General features: G+C 39.7%; 1 protein-coding gene across 1 annotated transcript in view; it reads right to left on the bottom strand.

Annotated features, from left to right (window-relative positions):
- Adgrv1 (adhesion G protein-coupled receptor V1) overlaps positions 1-17,594 on the bottom strand; it is a 504,170-nt gene that overhangs the window by 432,780 nt on the left and 53,796 nt on the right. The window contains exons 24-28 of the mRNA XM_085830825.1: positions 12,554-12,730; positions 11,458-11,638; positions 6,225-6,427; positions 4,343-4,472; positions 1,010-1,090 (exon numbers count right to left, since the gene is read on the bottom strand). Of these exons, the coding sequence (XP_085686951.1) occupies positions 1,010-1,090; positions 4,343-4,472; positions 6,225-6,427; positions 11,458-11,638; positions 12,554-12,730 (772 nt within the window). The remainder of the gene's footprint in view (positions 1-1,009; positions 1,091-4,342; positions 4,473-6,224; positions 6,428-11,457; positions 11,639-12,553; positions 12,731-17,594) is intronic.

The raw sequence follows: 17,594 nt of genomic DNA, 5'->3' as shown, positions 1-17,594 counted from the left end.
CCACATAAAACTTGTGAGGAAGGCATTTCACAACTCTGCTGCCCTCTTAAGGACATGAGGCAAACCTACTCCAACCTCTTCGAGACAGTGGTTTCCCTAGGACTTTAATGCATCCAGATGCAGAGGCTGGATTTCCAATGTGCACTAACTCTAAGCCTACTTTTTCATCATATTATAGATTAGATTCGATCCCAAAGAATCCATGCATGGAGCAGAAAATATGCTAAAGCCTAAAGCAGCTTTAAGAGCAGTCCTCCTAATTAGTATTTTTTATTGATGCCTGCAGACAAGAAGATGGACAAACCTAAAAACAACAGTCACAGAAATGACATGGGATGCTGACGGCAGGAGCAACTCTGAGGCCACCGTGCAAACGCTGACATTAGCAAAGGGAGCATTTGAGGGTTGGACAGTGTGATCTGTCACAAGGAAGCCATTCTAAATATTCCCTGCATACGCGAGAAAGCAACTAGGGTAAAAAGCTCAAGCACATCTGTATCTGAATCTACTTCAGAAGAAACCTCTGTTCAATTACAATTAACTAGGAACTGATTCTCCCTTCATTTCCTTCTCGTTTTTCTCATTTGTTTTGGTCAAGTGGTGCATATAAAGACTCATGCTCCTTGTTGTACAGAAAATAAAGTGGGACAGATTTAACCTGAAAATACAAATGTTCTGTCAATTGTTTTCCCTGGCATTCAACACCCTGTAAAGTATTTTCAACAATCTTTCATTTAAGTGGCATCCAAGCAAAGTTTCTATGCATTCAGAGTCAGCAAACTATGTCAGGTCCATGTGGTGAGGAGTCCGTTAGAAGCAGGCAAGAATGAGATTCTGTCTCCATCACCAAGAGAAGATATTTCATAAAGCTGTTGTGCTGGTTGGTGAGTTAAAACACACAGCGGATCATCTAGTTACAGGAGAGGACAGGAAGTGGTCAGCATTGTTGTCTCTAGAATGAGAAGCTGATGTAAAGGCACTAGAAAGTGACCACGGGACAGCTGCTTACCATGCGGGAGGACAGGTGGAAGGAAGAAATCCGTGTCCGCTTCTCCACTCCCACTGCCATCAACCCTAAAGAGGTCAGACACTTCACAAGCGACACACAGAGACAGCCCACACAACACACAGCAACACAGTGAGACAGTTAAGATCACTTAAAACATAGCAAGTAAAGAAGAAAAGGCACTAAGAGCCACTCAGTGATGCACATTCTTCTATAGACAATAGGTCATCTTGGGTGATGATATGTAATATCATGTATAAAATTACTAAATCTTTCTAGTTTTAGAAAACATAAATAGTAAATAATATTGGCCATGTCCAATTATTTAAATAATCTTATTTAGAGATTTTTTTCCAATTTATAGTGATAAAAATCTGTAGCATTTTGAAAATTTTGATATTTGTGTATATTACTGTATATTTAGACTTACATGCCAGTGAAGTTTACCTTGTCAGTCACAACTAATTCAAAATGAGGGAAATGCCGCTAACATCTCCCCATGCACACACGCAAGCTTCACCACATCTACCCTTCTCCTTTTTTTAAAATTAGATATTTTCTCTATTTGCATTTCAAATGTTATCCCCTTTCCTCATTTCCCCTCCGAAAATCCCCTATCCTCTCTCCCTTCCCCCTGCTCCCCAACGCACCCACTTCCACATCCTGGCCCTGGCATTCCCCTATACTGGGGCATAGAACCTTCACAGGACCAAGGGCCTCTTCTCTCATTGATGACCAACTAGGCCATCCTCTGCTAGAGCCAGGAGACCCTCACTGTGTTTTCTTTGATTGGTGGTTTAGTTCCAGGGAGCTCTGGGGTTACTGCTTAGTTCATATTGTTGTTCCTCCTATAGGGCTACAAACCCCTTCAGCTCCTTGGGTACTTTCTCTAGCTCCTTCATTGGGGACCCTGTGCTCTGTCTAATGGATGACTGTGAGAGCATCCACTTCTGTATTGGTCAGGCACTGGCAAAGCCTCTCAGGAGACAGCTATATCCCGCTCCTGTCAGCAAGCTCTTGCTGGCATATGCAATAGTGTCTGGGTTTGGTGATTATTTATGGGATGGATCCCCAGGTGAGTCAGTTTCTGTATGGTTGGTTTGACATGGACATGGTCAGCAGAGTCTTAGATCATCAGTCTATTTTTACCCTATGTAGGAGAAACATCAGTTGTAAACTCTCAACAAAGCACTCCATCTTCCTCAGTATCCAAGCTTTCTTACCTGCAAAGGGCATTGTAGTTTACAGAAATCTCACAAAGCTTTAAAAACATACTTGAAACAATACTTTAAAAAAATATATTGCCTGGAGAATATAGGAGAGTTATAACAAATATAAAGTAGTTACACTTTCATATCTAATACACCTTATACTCCAACCATGATTTTGCAAATATTTGTAAAGAAAGGAAGGACAACAACAACAAAAATGAAGGAGCAGATATGAAAAGCAAGTCATATTTACATGGGTCCTTGATTGACAGGCCCAGATTCAGATTTGTCTTGGTTTTTGTCCTTCCCTCAATAGTGACTGGGATATTACAGGCATGAGAATTTATAGCACACCCCATGACCTAAAATCATCTCAGAGAGAGAACTGATTGCCAGCTACTATACAGTTCCTAACTCTGCTCCCATACCATCTAGAAGTCATAAGAAAGAAAGAAAATTCAATGCCATGCATACCTGGACTAGTATCAAACATCTATTAAGGCCATGGTTAGCATGTTCAGTCAACTTTGGAGAAAAAAAAAAAAAAAACAATATGGCACAAGGAGTGCTCTTTTGACCCATGAAGAATTTAGTCCTGCAAGCTGTTTCATTTATTACACAGACACTAAGAATTTGTACAGAGGACAGGTCAATGTCTAAACAACTTTTCCTCTTACCCTCAACTCACCACCAAAAATTTAGTTCATCTTACTAGAAAACTACAAATAAGAATCTACCACCATCTGGTATACAACTATGTATTCTCAATATCTGAGGAAATGTTTCTATATAACACCTATCACTATGATGGTAAATGCCCTGGTCACATTTGGTGGACACAGAATGGGATGCAGTTCTGTGGTTAGTCACTTCCTTGATGTGCATGGGGCCTTGGCATTCATCCCAGGCCTGCAGAGCTTTGAGGATTTCTTTTTTGAGTCAGAATCTTACTAAGCCCTGACTGTCCTTAACACATGCTATAGACTAAGCTGACCTCAAAGGTGCTGGGATTAAATGTGTGTGACATCACACCTGGCCCTTGATGGTTCATTATTAACCATACCGGTGACAGTCACTAGCATTCTCTTTCTAGGTATTGTTTGAGCTCAGTGATAGAAATAGTGACCTATAATAGTTCACATTGATCACCTGTAATAGTAGTGCACACTGATCTTCTTATTGCTGAAGTGAGTGATGAGGCCTGCGTGAGAGCACCCCTGCGGCAATGGGAAGCTGCCTTGAGACAATAGTGGCATTTGTATATGCAACCATGCAGCTTCTGTCCCTGCTTTATGCATTCACCACTGTGCAGCACTACCTCGTGACTATGTCCTCTGCCCCCAAGCACTGGCTTGGTTCCCTGTGTCTTCATCTAGGTTAGGAACACAGGAAAAGGGAATTTTCTTTACTTACCCCAAAATCTTATATATATATATATATATATATATATATATATATATATATATATATATATAACCTGTTCTTGTATACATGGTCTACCAGACTTCTAGTTTGAAAGCTCTATTTTTCCCCCATTTACATGATGCAGATGTTAATAAGAATGAGATTAAGGCCAGGCTATGCTATTTAAGAAAATGTCCATGAAAACACTACCTTCCTCCCAGTTAGCAAAGGTAAGGCAGTGCACAGTGCGTGTATTCGATCGCTGCCTACGCAGCCCCTCCCTGATATATTAATACCTCTGCAAAGAAACAGAACTAGTTCAACCAAGTGGAAGAAATGTAACAGCTTCACTTTAACACAGAAAGCAATGCCATGCATTGAGTTTTAACTGTAAAGACTTTTGATAATTACTTTTCTGACTGTCAGAATTTGGAATAAGATACCAAGACCTGTCTTCCCTAGAATTATTTCTCTGGACTACACTAACAGATACGTGCATTGTATCTTAAGACAGCTCTAGTGCAACCATTAAGAAATTTCAAAAGGAAAGAAAATAACCTAGGCATTTAAGGGTTAGTCAGTACGAATGGCAGCTCTAACTTTTGCATTCAATGCAAATGTACTGTGAGTGATTCACGGGAATCTTTGAATTGGCTCTATCTAGTGACATCATGGTTGGGAGACAGGCAAATATTTGATATTCATATGCTACCAATCTTACCTCCTCCATCCAAGTTTAACAACTCAACTTTAAAAGATTTTTCCAGTTCAGGGATGGAATTATCAGTGATGTTGACAAATATATATTTATATCTTTCTCCTGATTGAAATTCTAATGTGCCAGCAGTACTCTGAAACATAAATGAGAGTTATCAACCATATTACAATTATTCTGTATGTAAAACTGCAAAAGGAAAACATTTGCTGCGTGCCAAATTGTCATAAATTCTGAAATGGGAAAAATTTAACACACATAAGTAAATATGAAAACATAGAATGTAAATTCTAAACCCATGTGCTTTTCATTATTATTGTGTGTGATGCTGCAGATCCAACACAAGACTTTTGTATGATTATCAAATGGTCCACCAACGAGACACTCCCCAAGCACTAACAAATACTTAATTTTCAACTACATAAAGTAGTTGACCCTGTGTTTTTCTCACTTCATATTCATCAAAAAAAAATAGAGATATAAGAAACCTTCATAGCTAGTACATAATGGTTCTTTAAGAAATGTTTCCTTTTCGCACAAGGAATTCTCTTCCAATATTTGACAAAACCATTTTCTTGTTGAGTTTCCTGCCACAAACTTTAAAGTAATTTAATATTTTTGATATCAGTGTGTGTGAACACTTGTTTTATCTTGTTATTACACTGTTAATAAGATTATTAACTCTATCTATCTATCAGCTCTAACTAAGAGGCTGGAATGCAGGTTCTAATTTAGTCACCATGGAGACTGTGCAGGGCACCATTGTTTCATGCATGAGATCCTAAACTAGCCAACACCAATCAGACTCTACAGAGAAGATGCTAAAAAGAGTATCAGAACTCAGCAGTTAAGAACACCAGCTGCTGCTCTTCCAAAGGACGACAGTTCAATTCCCAGTGCCCACAATTCCCAGATGCCCAGTGGCATCTCACAACCGTCTGTAAGTCCAGTTCAAGGGGATACAGTGCCTTATTCTGACCTCTGTAGCAGGCATACACATGGGGAGCAGACATACTTGCAGGCAAAACATCAATACCCATCAAAATTTTAATTAGAACTTTGCAAAGATGAAAGCGTGTTAAGTGTTATTAAAACAAACCATCAAGATGGAACACATGAAATAAATAAGAGTGGAGACGGAGCTAGTGTGCCTGGATGTTGGTACTGGATACAAGAATTCCACAGTTCAAAGGACAGACTGACATTTGCCCATCTTAGGAAACTGCCTTAAGCCCAACAGTGTCTTACACAGTAAACACTTCTGGCCTTGCTCATCAGTGGTGCTGTAGTATGCCACAGTCTCTATTTTTCTAATGTCCAAATTCATCCCTGTCAGGGATCCTGAAGGAGTTTAACGCATCAAAACTATTTGTACAGAAGTGGATGCTCACAGTCAGCTATTGGATAGAACACAGGGCCCCCAATGGAGGAGCTAGAGAAAATACCCAAGGAGCTAAAGGGGTCTGCAACCCTATAGGTGGAACAACAATATGAACTAACCAGTACCCCCAGAGCTGGTGTCTCTAGCTGCATATGTATCAGAAGATGGCTTGCTTGCTTGCTTGCTTGTTCGTTTGTTTGCTAGACTCCTCAAAAAACAGTAGACCCTTCCAATCCTCTGGGAGGACTGTGGTCAAGTACAAAGGTATAAATGCCCCTTCAAAAGGGTTGATGGGCTGAAGAAAGGGCTCAGTGGTTAAGAGCACTTATTCATCCTGAGGACCCACATGTTGTCTCTCAACTCGCTGTAACTATGATTTCAGGGGATCTGAGGCTCTCTTCTGGTCTCAACAGAGAGGGCATGCATATAGTGACAGATACACATGCAGGCCAAACACTCCTACACATAAAGTAAAAATAAAAAATGTTAAGTCATAGTAATATGTACCTGGTAGTCCTCTGGACTAAATGCTGTCAGGGATACTGTTCTAAATCCTACAGTCACCCGGCCAAGGAGCCCTTGTGCACGAATGACCAGTAAACGGATTTCACCATCCTCTTCCCGCACTGTGATGTGTGGCACACTGCTGGCAGGCAGACTCATTGAATCTTCAGGCTGAGGAGGCAACCCTGTGGAGAACTGCATCAAGCCTAGTGGAGGCAAAGACAGGGGCTCTTAATTACCTGTGCAAGGAGCTCTTGATCACCTGTACACTCTTTTGTACAATCTTGTTCAATCATTTATGTCATCCATTTAAAATCCCAAGTTACTTAACATGGAAAAGATGTTAACAGTTAAATCAACATACTTTTGATGCAGAATATTTTTCTTACGACTTTTAAAAACTTTTTTATTTTGGAGATTATACTTTCATCACATCCCCCTTCCCCTTCCTCCCTACCATATATAACCTCCTTGCTGTTTTCAAATTTACAGCCTCTTTTTCATTAATTGTTGTTATATAAATATATGTGTGTGTGTGTTGTGTGTGTGTGTGTATATATATACACACACATATATACATATATATATACACACATATACATATATGTGTGTGTATATATACACGTGTAAATATATATATATATATATATATATATATATATGTATATGCTTAAATATAGAAATACAACCTGTTTAGTCTACATGACTCAGATTGTATATATAAGTTTTCAGAGCTGGTCATTTGGTATTCATTAACCAGTTGCTATGCTCTTCCCTAGGAAAGACAATTTCTCCCACTCTTGGCATAACTTGGTTGCCTGTAGCTCTCTGTGTCGGGTTGAGGCCTCATGAGATTTCCCATCTATATTCTCATGTCTGTTGGTAATAATCAGAACAACAAATGCACTAAATAAAGACAGAATATTAAAAGCAGTAAAGGAAAAAGGTCAAGTAACATATAAAGGCAGACCTATTCGAATTACACAAGACACTATGAAAGCCAGGATTTAGTGCAGAGTTCTATCAGACCTTCAAAGAAGTGCAAATTCCTATTCTCCTCAAAATATTCCACAAAATAGAAACAGAAGGTACTCTACCCAATTCATTCTATGAAGCCACAATTACTCTGGTTCCTAAACCACATAAAGACCTAACAAAGAAAGAGAACTTCAGGCCAGGTATGGTGGCACACGCCTTTAATCCCAGCACTCGGGAGGCAGAGGCAGGCGGATTTCTGAGTTCGAGGCCAGTCTGGTCTACAGAGTCAGTTCCAGGACAGCCAGGGCTACACAGAGAAACCCTGTCTGGAAAAAAGAGAGAGAGAGAGAGAAAGAAAGAGAGGAAGGAAGGAAGGGAGGGAGGGAGGGAGGGAGGGAGGGAGGGAGGGAGGGAGGGAGGGAGGGAGGGAGGGAGGGAGGGAAAGAGAGAGAGAGAGAGAAAGAAAGAGAGAGAGAGAAAGAAAGAGAGAGAAAGAGAGAGAACTTCAGACCAATTTCCCTTATGAAGATCAATGCAAAAATAATAAAATTCTCAAAAACCGAATCCAAGAACACATCAAAACAATCATCCATCATGATCAAGTAGGCTTCATCCCAGGGATGCAGGAGTGGTTTAATATACAGAAATCCATCAATGTAATCCACTGTATAAACAACCTCAAAGACAAAAATCACATGATCATCTTGTTAGATACTGAGAAAGCATTTAACAAAATCCAACACCAATTCATGATAAAAGTCTTGGAAAGATCAGGAATTCAAGGCCCATACCTAAACAAAATAAAAGCAGTATACTGCCAACCATTATCTTTCATAACTAAATGGATAGAAACTTGAAGCAATCCAACTAAAATCAGTGACTAGACAAGGTTGTGCACTTTCTACCTACCTATTCAATATATTACTTGAAGCCCTAGCCAGAGCTATTAGACAACAAAAGGAGATCAAGGGGATACAAATTGGAAAGGAAGAACTCAAAATATCAGTGTTTGCAGATGATATGATAGCACATATAAGTGATGCAAAAATTTCCACCAGAGAACTCCTAAACCTGATAAACAGCTTCAGTGAAGTAGCTGGATAAACGATTAACTCAAATAAATCAGTGGCCTTTCTCTATGCAAAGGATAAACAGGATGAGAAAGAAATTAGGGAGACAAGCCCCTTCACAATAGTCACAAATAATATAAAATATCTTTGGTGGGACCCTAACTAAGGAAGTGAAAGATCTGTAGATAAGAACTTCAAGTCTCTGAAGAAAGAAATTGAAGAAGACATCAGAAGATGGAAAGATTTCCCATGATCATGGATTAGCAGGATTAATATAGTAAAAATGGCTAAAGCAATCTATAGATTCAATGCAATCCCCATCAAAATTCCAACTCAATTCTTCACTGAGTTAGAAAGGGCAATTTTGCAAATTCATCTGGAATAACAAAAAACCTAGGATAGCAAAAACTATTCTCAATGATAAAGGAACCTCTGGTGGAACCACCATGCCTGACCTCAAGCTGTACTACAGAGCAATTGTGATAAAAACTCATGGTACTAGTATAGCGACAGACAGGTAGACCAATAGAATAGAATTGAAGACCCAGAAATGAACCCACACACCTATGGTCATTTGATCTTTGACAAGGGAGCTAAAACCATCCAGTGGAAAAAAGACAGCATTTTCAACAAATGGTGCTGACACAACTGGCGGTTATCATGTAGAAGAATGCGAATGGATCCATTCTTTTTTTTTAATTAGGTGTTTTCTTCATTTACATTTCCAGTGATATCCCAAAAGTCCCCCATACCCTCCTCCACCCCCTCCCCTACCCACCCACTCCCACTTCTTGGCCCTGGCATTCCCCTATACTGAGGCATATAAAGATTGAAAGACCAATGGGCCTCTCCACTGATGGCCAACTAGGCCATCTTCAGATACATATGCAGCTAGAGACACGAGCTCCGGGGGGTACTGGTTAGTTCATATTGTTGTTCCATCTATAGGGTTGCAGATCCCTTTAGCTCCTTGGGTACTTTCTCTAGCTCCTCCATTGGGGGCCCTGTGATCCATCCAATAGCTAACTGTGAGCATCCACTTCGGTGTTTGCTAGGCCCTGGCAATGGCCCTTCTCTACATAAAGGATTAAACAGGCTGAATGGATCCATTCTGATCTCCTTATACTAAGGTCAAGTCTAAGTGGATCAAGGAACTCTACATAAAACTTGATACACTGAAATTTATAGAGGAGAAAGTGGGGAAAAGTCTGGAAGATACGCGCACAGGGGGAAATTTTCTGAACAGAATAGCAATGGCTTGTGCTGTAAGATTGAAAATTGACCAGTGGGAAGTCATAAAATTACAAAGCTTCTGTAAGGCAAAAGACACTGTCAGTAAGACAAAAAGGCCACCAACAGATTGGGAAAGGATCTTTACCAATCCTAAATCTGATAGGGGACTAATATCCAATATATATAAAGAACTCAAGAAGATGGACTCCAAAAAATCAAATAACCCCATTAAAAAATGGGATACAGAGCTAAACAAAGAATTCTCAACTGAGGAATACCAAATGGCTGAGAAGCACCTGAAAACTGTTCAAAATCCTTAATCATCAGGGAAATGCAAATCAAAACAACCTGGAGATTCCACCGCACACCAGTCAGAATGTCGAAGATCAAAAATTCAGGTGACAGCAGATGCTGGCAAGGATGTGGAGAAAGAGGAACACTCCTCCATTGCTGGTGGGATTGCAAGCTTGTACAACCACTCTGGAAATCAGTCTGGTGGTTCCTCAGAAAATTGGACATAGTACTACCAGAGGATCCAGCAATACCTCTCCTGGGCATGTATCCAGAAGATGTTCCAACTGATAATAAGGACACATGCTCCACTATGTTCATAGCAGCCTTATTTATAATAGCCAGAAGCTGGAAAGAACCCAGATGCCCCTCAACAGAGGAATGGATATAGAAATTGTGGTACATTTACACAATGGAGTAGTATTCAGCTACTAAAAAGAATGAATTTATGAAATTCCTAGGGAAATGGATGGATCTGGAGGGTATCATCCTGAGTGAGGTAACACAATCACATAACAACGCACATGATATGCACTCAGTGGTAAGTGGATATTAGCTCAGAAACTTAGAATACCCAAGATACAATTTGCAAAACACATGAAATTCAAGAAGAAAGAAGACCAAAGTGTGGACACTTTGCCCCTTTTTAGAAAAGGAAACAAATTCCCATGGAAGGAGTTACAGAGACAAAGTTTGAAACTGAGACTAAAGGATGGCCCACCCAGTGACTGGCCCACCTGGGGATCCATCCCATAATCAGCCACCAAATGCAGACACTATTGCACATGCCAGGAAGATTTTGCTGAAAGGACCCTGATATAGCTGTCTCTTGTGAGGCTATGCCAGTGCCTGGCAAACACAGAAGTGGATGCTCATAGCCAGCTATTGGATGGAACACAGGGCCCCCAGTGGGGGAGCTAGAGAAATTACCCAAGGATCTGAAGGGGTCCGCAACCCTATAAGTGGAACAACAATATGAACTAACCAGTACCCCCGGAGCTCGTGTCTCTAGCTGCATATGTAGCAGAAGATGGCCTAGTCTGCCATCATTGGGAAGAGAGGCCCCTTAGTCTTGCAAACTTTATATTCCCCAGTACAGGGTAACGCCAGGGCCAAGAAGTGGGAATGGGTGGGTAGGGGAACATGTCGGGGGGGGGAGGGTATAGGGGACTTTTGGGATAGCATTTGAAATGAAAATAAAGAAAATATTTAATAAAAACAAACAAACAAAAGAGAAGTTGATCTTTACATTGTCTTTCATAACCAATGTCCTGCAAAACAGCAACATAGATGTCCATGCTTGCAGAGGTTTTTAGGAAGCTCTTGTTCAGAGTCACTTGTAAGAAGTTCTTTAAAGCCGGGCGAGGTGGCGCATGCCTTTGATATCAGCACTCTCGAGGCAGAGGCAGGTGGATTTCTGAGTTCGAGGCCATCCTGGTCTACACAAAGTGAGTTCTTGGACATCCAGGGCTATACAGAGAAACCCTGTCTCAAAAAAAAAAAAAAAAAAAAAAAAAGAAAGAAAGAAAGAAAGAAAGAAAGAAAGAAAGAAAGAAAGAAAGAAAGAAAGAAAGACAATCCAAACCCAAACAAAACAAAAAGAAAGAAAAGAAAATGAGAACAGCAAGTGAAGAGCGAACACTTCACGCAGCAGAGAGGTGTACCATAAGGATGGTCACTAGCTTTGACAGTGATGTCTGTGGTTTCCTTTTCAGGATCTATGCTGGCACCACTGATGGGAGTTGAACCAAGTTTTCCATCTCCTGGAACTGCAGACACCAACGTCACCCGAAAATATTCATTTAGCTCAGGCATGTCCTCATCAAGAACGTACAGATTCAGGACCTGTTCAGTGCAAAAGCACAGTAGTCATTGTCACTTAAGGAAAAAAACAATTATACAATGTATGATTGAAATTGCCATCAAACATCACTTATTTCAACATGAACTTGCACATTTAAACATATATACCTGTGTAGGCACATATATAAATAAAAAGAGTTCTGAGGATATTAATTCCTTAATAATGTTTGCTTGAATGAGCTGCATCTGATAGCCCCAAAGTTCAGATGTTAATATCTTGCTGCCAAGGTGACTGTATTAGGAGAGAAGTCCTTAGAAGAAAACTGGGTCTTCAAGGATACTTATTGAATGGGATCAGTGTCCTTATTACAGAGGCTGTGGGAAACTCATTTATGTCTTCTTCTAGATGACACAGTCAATTGGTACTGTAGATTTGGTGCAGAAAAGGAGCCTCAGCAGACATAGAATCTGCAAGCATCCTGCCCTTGGGAATCCCATGATTATAACTAAACAACAAAATGTTGCTGTTTATAAACTCTCCCTGTGTAAAGTATTTTGTGATATCAATTTAAACACATAGGAATGGTAATACACATCTATAATACTAGTACTCAAGAGACTGAGGCAGGAGGATGACAAGTCCAGGGCCAACCATGGCTATATGTTTCAAAATAGATATTTAAAAATAATTTAATAATAGGAATCTGAGATGATATATCCTCAAGCTATATCAATTTTATTGAGTCATCATTAAAGAATTTATAAACTAACTTTCAAAACTTAATTTCCCTCATGTAGAAAAGCAAAATTATTTTGTCTTATAAAATAATGTATACACCTAGTTTCACACATAGTTTAAAATATGTAAATACCAAGGAATTGATAATCAATGAATAAATAAACACACAGTGAAATTCTTTCCAAGAAGCATCCAAAAATGCAGGCAGCAGAGTTTACCTCAGACCTCTGCCAAGGCAGGAAGGTGATCGTGCCACTGGCATTGGCAAAATCATCAACGAGGTAATTGATGCCTTCTGACTCGATCTGGGAGATGGTGTAGAAAACATGAACGTAACCCAGAGCTCCCCTGGTTCGCTCAACCACACAGGAAACAGTGGACCCCTCCTCTGTCATCTGGAATTGAGCATAAGTAATTTTTAAGTACATGCCATTGGCACTGGTGATGAAATTAGTTTCCATGAGTCCTTCTACTCTTTATTTCATAGTTCTACAACTTTCCATGCCTCTAGACAGGCTTGGGGTCTCTACATTTGCAAAGTCTATTTAAGAGCATTGTTTCCTCACATGGTTATTAGGTAAAAAGCAAAAACAATTGTGATCTCTTTACTACATACATAGTTCATTCATTGATAGTTCCTGCCTGCTAGACACAGTGCCAGGTGTGATGGTCACAAAATACATTTTTTTCCAAAACAATCCGTCCACTGAATAAAAGAATTCTGAAGAATGCAAAAGTGTCACAGTATAACAAGTGATAAAGTGCAGACAGAGCAAATCAGGGCAAGGTGAGTGGTAGGAGGCTAGACACATCATCAAGAGCATCCTAGGAATGGGTATAAAAGTGGAGAAATGCTGTATTTGGTGGAATCATTTGGAATTTATACAAAGCACAAAAGGTAAATACTTTAGAAATGTCTAGCTAGATGGCTTTTAATCCAAGCACTTGAGAAACTAAGACAGAAGATTAAGATTTCTGTGAGCTCCAAGATAGCCTGAACTATACAGAAAGGCTCTGATTTCTAAAATAAACAATTAATTAATTAATTAATTGGAAATAAATGTTTTATATGGAGGAAACAGAATATAGAGGATATTTTGTGTTCTGCTTGGTATCTTTTTAATGCTTTTATTATGCACACTTAAAAAGCATAAACATATCTGTGTAAATATGTGTATGTATGTGTATATATATAATAAAAGGTAGTATCTAAATAGCTTAAGACAGTGAATCAAAGCTATATGGACCAAGAAGTCTGGACTCTTTTAAATAGATCTGCATCCTCTCCACAGGGTCTCAGTTTGACTTCATTTTTGCATTTGGATACCTAATTCACAGGGAAAGAACTGCAATGAACTGCACCAAGAGGTAAGTATCTCCCATGATATAAGATTCACTTTGGTGCTGCTGTTAGGGCTGTAGAAAACTGATTGAGAACGTGTGTACTGGCTGGTAATAGTGGAAAGATTTCTCAAAGCAACTGGACTTGTCAGGATTTTCTCCAATAAATCCTAAATTTCAAGGAGCAGCAGGAACCCACAGGGTTCTGAAGTACACAGGACGGGGCACACAAAGGTCAACGTGTCAGTTTTTTGTCTGCTGGCCATGTGGTACAAGATGAAGCAAACAGATAAGAGTTAGGTGAAGTTCTAGGTCTGTCTTGTGCCAGCCTAGTTATTCCCAGAAATGCAGTCAGGGTAGAAAATGGTTGTGTGAGAAGGATGAAGGCTGGAAGCTGATTCAGATGGTGAATCAGAAAGACTGTGGGGCTAGAGCCAGTCTCGTTCCAACTTCCTGCTTCCTGGGCTTTAATCCCAGGTATCAAGTACACAGAAACCAATAACAGCACTCACTGCACATAGGATATCCTTGGGACAACATCCCAACACTACAAGGCAAGGTGTAAGATAGTAACTTGCCTGAGTATTTCACTAGCCATCAAATGCATTTGCTTCGGGTGAGATGGTAAGGCAAGTGATTTTTTTCTGTGTGCCTATTGTCAGACTTTCACATAATATGTGGCCACATGATACATGTTCCCCAACTGGTTAAAACAGGCACACATTAGGCCTTTTCGTGTTGGTGCTGGCAAGAAGGACTAGGAAAGCAAATCCATTACCTACATCAATTCCCTTAAGAATGAAATGCTACTCCTGTGGCTGACATGGATCTACCACTAAATGATTGACTGGGAAGTGCTTGATATGGGCCACTGTTTGTTGCCTGAGATACATTAGTTTGTATATGCGTCTGAGAACAATGAAACCTATGCTAATATATTATGTACAGCACCCAGCATGCTCTTGTTAATGACAGCAGTGAGGTGGCAGAGGAGAATCTGGCTAATAAGAAAAGAAGTCTCAGGTTGGCTTCCTGATTGCTGAGAATCCCTTGAAAAAAGGTCTATCTTAGCTCTGATTCCCATGCCTCTTTCTCAAACACCTTTATTTCTAGTCGTCTTTATTCTTCTAAATCCCTAGTAATTAAGCTATAACACTAGTATTGCTCAAGAGTATGTATGCCTTTACACTTCAAGCCAATTCACCCTCCACCTTAAGACGAATTGTCCAGTAAGCTGTTTATAGCTCTGCCTCTCTGTCCTTCTCAGGCACCTCTGAATAGAGCAGTAGAAAGTTAGTAGCCTCTAGATGGTCCATCTTTCATCTCAGCTCCAAACTTTGTCTCTAACTCCTTCCATGGGTGTTTTGTTCCCTTTTCTAAGAAAGGACAAAGTATCCACACTTTGGTCTTCATTCTTCTTGAGTTTCATGTGTTTTGCAACTTGTATCTTGTATCTTGGGTATTCTAAATTTCTGGGCTAATATCCACTTATCAGTGAGTACATATCATGTGAGTTCTTTTGTGATTGGGTTACCTCACTCAGGATGATGCCCTCCAGGTCCATCCATTTGCCTAGGAATTTCATAAATTCATTCTTTTTAATAGCTGGGTAGTACTCCATTGTGTAAATGTACCACATTTTCTGTATCCATTCCTCTGTTGAGGGATATCTGGGTTCTTTCCAGCTTCTGGCTATTATAAATAAGGCTGCTATGAACATAGTGGAGCATGCACCCAGGGATTCATCCCATAATCAACCTCCAAACACTGACACCATTGCATACGCCAGCAAGATTTTGTTGAAGAGACACTGATATAGCTGTATCTTGTGAGGCTATGCCAGTGCCTGGCAAACACAAAAGTGGATGCTCACAGTCAGCTATTGGATGGAACACAGGGCCCCCAATGCAGGAGCTAGAGAAAGTACCCCAGGAGCTAAAAGGGTCTGCAACCCTATAGGTGGAGCAACAATATGAACTAACCAGTACCCGGGAGCTCGTGTCTCTAGCTGCATATGTATCAGAAGATGGCCTAGTCGGCCATTATTGAGAAGAGAGGCCCCTTGGTCTTGCAAACTTTATATGCCTCATAATGGGGGAACGCCAGGGCCAAGAAGTGAGAGTGGGTGGGTAGGGGAGTGGTGGGGGGAGGGTATGGGGGACTTTTGGGATAGCATTTGAAATGTAAATGAAGAAAATACCTAATTTAAAAAATGTTATGCATAAATAAAAAAGAAAGAAAGAAAGAAAGAAAGAAAGAAAGAAAGAAAGAAAGAAAGAAAGAAAGAAAGAAAGTTAGTTAGTAGCCGCCGGGCGTGGTGGCACACGCCTTTAATCTCAGCACTCAGGAGGCAGAGGCAGGCGAATTTCTGAGTTCGAGGCCAGCCTGGTCTACAAAGTGAGTTCCAGGACAGCCAGGGTTATACAGAGAAACCCTGTCTCAAAAAAACCAAAAAAAAGAAAAAAGAAAAAGAGAGAGAGAGAGAGATTTAGAGAGAGAGAGATTAAGAAAGAAAGAAAGAAAGAAAGGAAGGAAGGAAGGAAGGAAGGAAGGAAGGAAGGAAGGAAGGAAGAAAGAAAGAAAGAAAGAAAGAAAGAAAGAAAGAAAGAAAGAAAGAAAGAAAGAAAGAAAGAAAGAAAGAAAGAGAAAGAAGAAAGAAAGAAAGAAAGAAAGAAAGAAAGAAAGAAAGAAAGAAAGAAAGAAAGAAAGAAAGAAAGAAAGAAAGCAAGCAAGCCTGCTTTCAGGAAGTGCCAACATTTCAAGCAGGCTTGTCTATGACTTTTATATCAAACTGTCAAGGAATTTTTTTGTAAGAATTAGAGATGAGTTCTAAATATATACCAACTTAATTGGCTATTAAAACATCAAAGCAATGTTTCAAATTGACAACCATGGAATGAATTTACAAGTCTAGAGAGGTCAGGATTGATCTAATAAACCTGGAAGTAAAGAGATAAATGATATCAAAGCCAATATACAAGTAGTATCTATACATAAAATTTGATAAGTGATGTATCAAGACAGGCTGAGACAATGCAAGTAGTTGAGTTCAGATAGAAGAAAGGGAACTAAGCCATCCAATTACACTGAATAAAATAGTGTTGATGCCATGACATTGTTTCAATGTGTTGAGAGGGGGAAGTGAACATGAACATGTTGAGAGGGGGAAGTCTCCAACGGACAGATTGCTTACAAAGCAAACATTAGTTTTCTCTAATGGAGTCTCACTGGGTATACAAAACACACTTGAGGGTAGGCTCCATGCCCAGCAGTAGATGGCACACACAAAACCAGCTCAATGGTATTTTTTGTAGAGCTTTGTCTCATATTGCTTTGTTTGGGTATTTTTAATCTTTTGATCTTTTGCTTATATATTACAATTTCAGATTTTGTGTTTTTATGGGTTTTGCTTTTGAGTGTCTGGGTGTCTCTATGTGTATGTATTTCTTATATTTTTTTCTTGCTTTGTTTTTCATTCTGGTTTGTTTGCTTTTTATTTTGCTATTTGCCTGTCTTCTAAATAGAGTGGGGAGCAGAGGCATAAAGTGGGGTGAGTAGGGAGGTTGAGGGAGGGAAATCACAATCAGAATACATAGTATGAAAAATGATTTTCAATTTTAAAAAAAAAGCCCTTCACAAAAAATAACTTAAATACACACTGAAGTTTGCATTTGGTTATCAATGTGACTTCATTCACAAGATATGTGATGAGCACAGGAAACTATTCTCAGTTAAAACAAGCAATGGAAAAATATGCACATGCCTCAAACATCTACTGGAGACCTACTTTTAGCATTCTTGTTGTGAGCCACACTTATCTCTAGTGCTACAGTTCTTCTGATTTTAAATAACTGTCCATGTATCACTTCAGGGTACCAATTAATCTGTAACCTTAGGACTGTTCTTACAGGTAAACTT

Source organism: Mus caroli, unplaced genomic scaffold, assembly GCF_978045245.1.
Source record: "Mus caroli unplaced genomic scaffold, Mus_caroli_1 scaffold_15, whole genome shotgun sequence".
Taxonomy (NCBI): domain Eukaryota; kingdom Metazoa; phylum Chordata; class Mammalia; order Rodentia; family Muridae; genus Mus; species Mus caroli.
The sequence above is the reverse complement of the archived record's forward strand: the minus strand, read 5'-3'. Positions and strand labels throughout refer to the sequence as shown.